At 46.6% G+C, this 8,849-nt stretch overlaps 1 protein-coding gene across 1 annotated transcript; it reads right to left on the bottom strand.

Annotated features, from left to right (window-relative positions):
- Positions 1–1,798: 1,798 nt before the first annotated feature.
- Positions 1,799–8,645, bottom strand: SHISA2 (shisa family member 2). Its single transcript, XM_003273133.2, has 2 exons — positions 8,235–8,645; positions 1,799–4,275 (listed from the first exon to the last, which is right to left on the bottom strand). The coding sequence occupies exons 1-2, from the start codon at positions 8,566–8,568 to the stop codon at positions 3,722–3,724; spliced, it is 888 nt and encodes a 295-aa protein (XP_003273181.2). The 5' UTR covers positions 8,569–8,645; the 3' UTR covers positions 1,799–3,721.
- Positions 8,646–8,849: the final 204 nt, after the last annotated feature.

Raw genomic sequence — 8,849 nt, 5'->3', positions numbered from 1 at the left:
TACACTAGAGGTTTAGATACAGCAGAAAATGTACAGCAGCAAACTATTTTTCTATCTATAAATGACAGAATTTAGAATATTTCTACAGGGTGCAAATTACCCTTTATAGGTTCTGATTCATATTTCATGACAAGGAAGGTGTCCTTAAACCAGGTAGTGGAACATTTTTGCTTTGTCAGCTAAATTTTTCCAGCTCTTACCAAAACTGAAAAGATCTGAGAGGTTGCTTCTAATAATGTTATACTTTTGGAAAACCAAGTAGCAGTCACTAAATGAAAAATTCATTCATTAAGGTGTGTTTTTTTTTTTGTTTTAATCATGGTATTTAATTACCACATAGAAGAACTATACAATCTCATGCTAAGAAAAGCAAGCATTTTCCATCCCTCTGTTTAAAAAAGAGTGCCAAAAATGTCACAGAGGTGACTCCTGCATAGGGGAAGGGAGGATTCGATGAGGGACTGACAAACTATACCCTGCCAGGGAAATCCTGCTCACTGCCTGCTTCTGTACAGCACTGGAGCTTACAATTACATTTTGAAATGTTTTGGGGAAAACATTGAAGATTATTTTATGACATGTCAAAATCATGTGAAATTTGAATTTCAGTGCATATAAAGAAGGTTTTGGCCAGGCGTGGTGGCTCATGCCTATAATCCCAGCACTTTGGGAGGCCGAGGCGGGCGATTCACGAGGTCAGGAGATCGAGACCATCCTAGCTAACAAGGTGAAACCCCATCTCTACTAAAAATGCAAAAAATTAGCCGGGCGTGGTGGCAGGTGCCTGTGGTCCCAGCTACTCAGGAGGCTGAGTGAGGCAGGAGAATGGTGTGAACCCAGGAGGCGGAGCTTGCAGTGAGCCGAGATCGCACCACTGCACTCCAGCCTGGGCGACAGAGTGAGACTCTGTCCCCCCCCCAAAAAAAAAGGTGTTATGAGCATACAGACTTGCTCATTTGTTTATGTATATCTATGGCTGCTTTTGTGCTGCTACTGCAGAGCTGAATGGCTGCTAGATACCATATGGCTGGCAAAACCTAAAATATTTACTCTCAGGATCTTTGTTTCTTATTTTTTTGGAGACAGGTTTTCACTCTGTCACCCAGGCTGGAATGTAGTAGTGAAATCATAACTCACTGCTGCCTCAAACTCCTGAGCTTCCAAGTGACCCTCATGCCTCAACCTCCCAAATCACTGATACTACCAAGTACGCCACCATGCCCAGCTAATTTTTATTTATTTTTTCTTTTTTTTGTAGAGATGGAGTCTCACTATGTTGCCCAGGCTTGTCTGGAACTCCTGGTCTCCAGTGATCCTCCCGCCTTGGCCTCCCAAAGTGCTGCCATTACAGGGGTGAGCCACTGAGCCCAGCCAGTCTCTGGATTTTTACTGAAAAAAAAAAAAAATAAAAAGCTTGCCAATCTTTAGGCTGGGTGACATCTGAGATCCCTTTAAATTCCAAAGCTCTAGGAATTCCACTTCCAGAGGTAAGCAGGAATCCACCATCAAAGACAATACAGGGAACACCCATTAGCCTCATAATATAATGATTCCAAAAGAACTGTTTCTTTTGTGCGGTCAACATTTCCCATGAAACCTGTAAAATAATACTCACTGACTCATAGAACATTCACGTAAGTTTCCCAGATATTGATTACTTTGAAAAGTAGGCCCTTGTTTCTAGAAAGCAATATTCATAATTTTTAGAAATTTTATTCTATTAACAGGGTTCACTAGGCCATCTGAAAAATTACCAAGTACGATGAAAATGAAAACAGAAACCCAACTCCCCTAGGAATTCACATCATAAAATATTTATTAATAAGTAAAATGATTTTCCCCAGCCTTTGGTTATTAAAAAATGAGTATCTTTGATGATACCAATTGCCAACAATGGTTTTACATTATTCAGTCATGAAACAGACAGAATAGAAAGATGATCGATATCTATAGATATAAATGTGTAGAAGACAATACCATACAACGATTTGTTTAATTACAAAATACTGGTTGTGCTAGCAGTTGGAAATTTACTTGGACATCCTTAAAGTTATCTTTTTTTTATAAGTAACCAACACACAAATAAATTCACTTGAATTTGATAATTTGGAACATTGGCAATGAATACAGTGCCTGTTGAGGCCTGAAAGAGAGAGGAAATCAAGAACTGTGTGGGAGAAGAAAGGCAATACTTCTTTGAAAAGCTTTTCTCTTGACTTAACAGTCCCTATTGCCTGAAAAATAAGCCATTTTGATAACAGGAGTATAAAAAGCCTTATGATCTGCAGAGTAAATCATATCTGGTTTAAATTTCATCCCAAGTCTTAGGTTATGGCTGAGGAGCTATACCAAGTATCTTTGTAACACATTTCTTTGAATTTTTATAACTAAGACAAGAAAATGTTTTATCAGATCTAGGCAGAAATACTGATCTTCATTTATAAGTATAGTAATTACTTGCACTCAGGACTATACAGACATGGGGATCTGAAAACCAAACAGAAGGAAATGCCAAACCACAACTGCAAGGCAAAATCAAAAGTAACTCAGAGAAGCAGCAGGTGATAGTTAATGATTTCAGTATAAAAAAGAATGCATTACCTCTCAGATGTCACCTTAAAGCCAGAAAATTAAGATACAATCAAGAAGGGGATGAATGGTTTTATGACTACACCACCTACTACTTCAAGATTAAAATCATCACAGAGTTCTGAAATGTCTTCATTAGTTAAGTAACTATACAATTTATTTCAGTCTCTTTTTAATGTAGAAAATCACTTTGTAATAAGATCTCTACACAAGGTAAAAAAGCACAAAATAGGCCCCCAAAAGCACAAAAATAGACAAAATATATATATCTTTTTACAATGAAATTAAGGTGTGCCTATGGAATACTGAGACTGATGACTGATCTCAGAGTTCGAACAGGTTTCCTTTTAGAATAGTCCTGTTATTTGTGTCTTCCCCTTAACCTTGGATGCATTAAAAAAAAAAAAAAAAAAAAAAAAAAACGCTCAGGCTGGGCGCGGTGGCTTACGCCTGTAATCCCAGAAGTTTGGGAGGCTGAGACAGGCAGATTGCTTGAGGTCAGCAGTGTGAGACCAGCCTAGCCAACATGGTGAAACGCCATCTCTACAAAAAATACAAAAAATTAGCCGTGGGGGCAGGCACCTTTAATCCCAGCCACTTGAGAAGCTGAGGCAGGAGTGTTGCTTGAATCCAGGAGGCTGAAGTTGCAGTGAGCCGAGATCACACCACTGCACTCCAGCCTGGGCAACAGAGCAAGACCTTGTTGGACTAAAAAAAAAAAAAAAAAGGCCCAGGTAAAAGGGAGATAACAGGCATTTTGATCTTGTGCAGTCAACAACAAAAAAGAAATAATAATAACAACATAATAAAAACCCTTAATTTATCAGTTTATAAAATTCTTTCGCCAACCAGATCTCAAGGGCACTTGGGACTCAAGCATCTGTTACACACCCATCAGCAACATCACAGTCATCTCCAGCTGAGGCCGGTTTTCCATCATAAATCAATGGTACCCTGGGTGAAACATATCCAGAAATGCTAATTCGGAGATGTTTTCATACAGTCTGGGGGCAAATGAAGCCATCCAAAGGAATCGTGCCATAAATACCACCGACATGTGCGGACTTCCACCTCGAGAATCCACCCCTGCCTTCCTCTCCCTTCAGTAAAGGAACCCGCCAGTGACTCTTGGTTATACAGTTACCGCTGGGTACATCTTCTGTTCACTGTTGGTGTGAGGGAAGGGGGACTGAATCTGCCTGTAGCCAGGCTGCAGGCCGTCCATGAAAGGTGGCACAGCTGTCATGGGCACAGAGTCATGCTGCACCGTGTACCCCACGTATGGGGGATGCAGATACTGCCCTTGATGTGGCACAATCTGGGTGGCCTGCTGACAGTTCAGCACAGAGAAATTCGTTGGCATGTTGACATACACGTTGTTCATGGTCCCTTCCGGCAAGCAACAGTTGGTCTGTGACCTTGTTGGGGGCGCCCGGGCCCCTGAGTTGGCGCTGGAGCTGGAACTGGCAGCTGTGCTGGACTGGCGTGAGGACGACCCCCGGGAGGTGCTGGCACTGGGGATCATGGGGATGGTCTCCATCAAGCGGTTACCCCCTGGGGCTCGGCTCTGCTGGGGATCCTGCTTAGGCCGGAGACATCTGCAGCAACAGGCTGCCACCAGGGACCCCAGGATGATAAAGGCGACAAACACGGAGCCAACGATGAGGAACGGCACGTAGATGGGCACTGAAGCAAAGGACAGAAACACAACATTATGATTTACTCTAGGAACACAGTACCAATCGCCGACTGGCAATGGCAATGAATGAATGAGCAACACTGATACCCACAGCTGAAAGACCTACACTGGGCTAATTTGTTCACATATTAGGAGTCCGTAAGATGCACCGTTCTTTATCAAGTGCTTAGAAAGGTCCTAAGACCCTACAGGCATGGAAGGTCAGCCCCTAGAAGCAAACTGTTAATATTTAGTTCAACTCATCAACTGCAAGACTGATTGAGCCAGATATCCAATTTAGCAAAAATATGGGTTTAATAGGTTAAGACGGTTAGGGTTCTAAACTTCCTACCATAATTGAACTGTCCAAACTTAAGTCTGCCCTACCATATTGTTGTAGGACCTTCATAGTAATAATGACTTTAACTTATTTAAAAGTCTTTTTTCCCCCCAGAAAGTTATTTAAGTTCCTTGCAAATTTCTTTTTTTTTTTTTTTTTTTTTTTTTTTTTTGAGACGGAGTCTCGCTCTGTCGCCCAGGCTGGAGTGCAGTGGCACAATCTCGGCTCACTGCAAGCTCCGCCTCCCGGGTTCACGCCATTCTCCTGCCTCAGCCTCTCCGAGTAGCTGGGACTACAGGCGCCCGCCACCACGCCTGGCTAATTTTTTGTATTTTTTAGTAGAGACGGGGTTTCACCGTGGTCTCGATCTCCTGACCTCGTGATCCGCCCGCCTCGGCCTCCCAAAGTGCTGGGATTACAAGCGTGAGCCACCGCGCCCGGCCGCAAATTTCTTTTTACCATTCTTTAGCAAGTTCTTTTTTCATAAGCAGTTAAGTCAAAAATTTAGGCCAGACTCTAAGTCACTACCATTTCCAAAAGGCATCTGTAAGGCACAAGAGGGTCAAGGAGGGGTTTTAAAAAGACCCTCTTCACTCTTCCCTAGCAAAAGCCAGGGTCCTTGGGTGGCATTGGGTCCAGGTGACGGGGTCTGTGTGGAGGTGGAGGGAAGTTATTCCAGGCATCGGGCCATCCTGAAACAATGTCCAAGAGCAAACATCAGGAGCAACGAGACGTGTTCCAGGAAGAAGAGTCACCCACAGCAAGCCAAGAAGGCAAGAGTGCACAGCGACAGCCCTCAGAGCATACAGCAGCGGCCGTCGCACTTCACCCGGGTAGCTGATTTTAAAATAGAAAACCATAAAAAGTAAAAATAAAAACCTTTTGATAAAACCACTAGCAAACTCCATTTTAAAATTAGTTCCTGGCAGGACACGGTGGCTCACGCCTGTAATCCCAGCACTTTGGGAGGCTGAGGTGGGTGGATCACCTGAGGTCAGGAGTTCAAGACCAGCCCGGCCAACATGGTGAAACCCGGTCTCTACTAAAACCACAAAATTTAGCTGGGCGTGGTGACACGCACCTGTAATCCCAGCTACTCTGGAGGCTGAGGCAGGAGAATCACTTGAACCCAGGAGGCAGAAGTTGCAGTAAGCCGAAATTGTGCCACTGAACTCCAGCCTGGGCAACAGACTGAGATTCCATCTCAAATAAGTAAATAAGTAAATAAATAAATAAATACCATCTCAAATAAATAAATAAATAAATAAAATTAGTTTCTTAAAAAAATCTTTTAGGAGCCATAGAGATGGCACTACAAGGCTTTAGAAACGAGATGCAGATTGATAGGGACAGAATCAGATGGGAGGTGCCTGCAGAATGCTTCTGAGCCACTTTTGTGGAATTCTACCCTATGTTACCAAGGGCCTGCATTTTCTGATGTGTTCCTGCCCCATCCCCTGACTATATTTTTGGGAAATACACAAGCACAGGGGCAGATTGTGTATTACTGGTCTTGGCAAAGCATAATGCCAGCCCAGAGTCGGATGGGGAAGCATTTTAGGAAGGAGCCCACGCCTTTGAGGTCAGCTCTATGAATACCCTTTCATCATCCATTAGGGCAGCCGGGCTTTCTAATTATGCTCCTTTTCACTGTTCTGGTATTCCTGGAGTCAGTGTTTTTAAAGTATAATACCAGGTGGAATTATGGACAAATAATGCCGTGTAAGTAAGACAATACTTTGTAGGTATTTAACCAAAGGCTGACTGTGGAAGATTTCCTGGAGTTTCAATGCTGAACAGAGCAATTTCTATATATAGCGCCCCTTTAGCAGGTAGAAACACTTGCTACAGTGTCTGCAGCACAGCTGGTGCCCGGCAGTAGAACTGTTCTAATTACACTATCACTTCAGGCTAACTATGGATCACTGGAGAAGTGGATTCAGGGCTTTTTCCTTGGCGTGTTGCAAATATCTCATTCTCTAAATTAAGACACCAGCCCTAAATATGTTACCAAAAAATAAATTAATAGTAGTAAAGCAGGAAAAAAAAAATGTACCCCAATCATAGCAGAAACTAGCTGAAACCAGCCTCAGTCCACATAATGAGTTTTGGGGAGAAATAACTGTTCTCTTTCCAGGATTTTTAATTGGAAATGTAAATAACTACACAGGGGTAAGGAATGTAACGCTACTATAAGCCCCCCGGCAGGCTTAATTAGGCATGTTGCCCTTCACTGCAGAAGAGAAGTGAAAGAAATACAATTTTTAGGAAAAAAACGTTTAAAAGTAGCATGAAGAAAGCATCCACGCATAACACAGGGCGTCCTGAGAAGTCTCGTCCTGAGAAGTCTCGTCCTGAGAAGTCCCGACTAATCCAAAGCCATCCCAACTTTTTGGAGACCATTAATGAGCCCAGTTTAGCAGACATCTCACTGTAGCAGTTCGGGGTCTGGCTCGCTTCGCTGGGCTTTCTTCCATGGCCACACAGTCTGCGAGACTGAGCTTGCGTTTTAAGACTGCGCTGGTTCTGGAATTACGCTCTCTTCAGATTCAAGACAGCAGAACAATAGGAGTAGCATGCTAATAAAATGCTTGACTGCGAAAGGGAACGGCACTGAAAAGAGCTGTCTCTCACGAGGTCCTGGGAGGCAGCTCTGTAAACACAAACCACGCTGTGCCTTTAAGCTCAGGCAGCCCGAACCCAGGCTCCGGGTGCTAGCGAAAAGTCTCCCAGGTAAACAAAACGGACCCACAAAAAGGAGGAGCCGCCCCCTCAGGGACACGTTTGCCATTTTACCTCTACACCTCCCCTCCCCCGAACTAAATAACACACACACACATACACACACACACACACACACACACACACACACACACACACACACACGGAGTGACTGGTGTAGACACCCCAGGGAGGCATTCCGGAAGGTTTCTGAAGAGTGAAGTGCAACCTACCAAATTCTTTCACGGGTTTACTTTCCAACTCTGGCTTCGGCAATTTGAAAGAAAAAAGAAAATCAAAGCCACAAAGAGCAAGGCTGGGCACTGCTCCGATGTTACACCTACTAAGTCTGACGTGGTAAGGAAAACAGTCCAGAAGCCCCACAGGCGGGCCGCTGCAGGGGAGAGGGGCCGCCGCGTGGAGAAGATGGGAATCCGCGGCGTCTGGCACAGGGCAGCAGCCCCGGGAAAGCACTGAGGAGCTGCCTTCCTTTCGGGGAACCTTCAGGGAAGCACCCCTGCCAGGCCCTCACGGACGGGGGCGCACCCTCGCCGTCTTTTCGGGTACCCCTAAGACATGAAGCCCTATGGAGGCAGGAGACGCCAGAGGGGCCCGGAGGACCCTGGTCGGAAGGAATATGGGGGCTGTCTGTGGCCTACACTGCCTTAGGAGTGTGATTTTGTTCGGAAAATTAACTCTAAGCCACCCTTTGGCTGACAGATGGAGAAACAGAGGCCCGTGGGTGTGAATTAGGGACCCACATCAACCAAATAATAAGCCAGAAGGCAGACTCCGCCTCCTGGTCCTAGGCCCTTTCCTGAATCTCCCCTCTCCAAGCTCCCAGGTCCCTGACGTCCAGGCAACGCCAACCGTCTTCCCTTTCGCGCTGGGCACAGGCCGCCCTACCTGCCGAGCCGTCGGGGCCGTCTTTGTCCGCCCGGCCAGGCTCGCCAGCGCCCTGCTGGCGGTCGTTGTCGCAGCCGCCCTGGTCCAGGCGCGCCTCGGCGCTGGCGCAGCAGTAGCGCAACGCGCAGCTGCCGCAGCAGATGGTGGCGTCGCCGCCGTCGAAGCGCTCGGGACACTGGAAGCCGATGCGCCAGACGCCCTGCGCGTCCAGCCAGCCGTGGCAGTACTCGCCGCTGGCCCTGGCCCCCGCCGCCAGCAGCGCGGCCAGCAGCAGCTGCAGGAGCGAAGCGGCGTTCCGGGAGGAGGAGACGGACGAGCGGCGACCGCCCCACATGGCACCACCCTGGGCGCGGGCGGCGCGTCTCCAGAGAGCGCAGGGCGGTCTCCGAGAAGTCGTGGCCCCGGCGATCCCCGGGCTTCGTCACTGACTGTCCCGCGGCGCTTTCCGCGCGGGCCACTCCCCTCTGCCGCGACGCCCAGGAGGCGACGACGCCGGGCCCTAGGTCCAGGAGCTCCTAAGCCATCCCCGTCCTCAGCCGGTGGCCCCGTCCCCTTAGGGACTGCCTTATGAGTTGCACTCGCTGATGGAAATCTCGGGATGCAGTCAGAAGGCCC

Source organism: Nomascus leucogenys, chromosome 5 (genome assembly GCF_006542625.1).
Source record: "Nomascus leucogenys isolate Asia chromosome 5, Asia_NLE_v1, whole genome shotgun sequence".
Lineage (NCBI taxonomy): Eukaryota > Metazoa > Chordata > Mammalia > Primates > Hylobatidae > Nomascus > Nomascus leucogenys.
The sequence above is the reverse complement of the archived record's forward strand: the minus strand, read 5'-3'. Positions and strand labels throughout refer to the sequence as shown.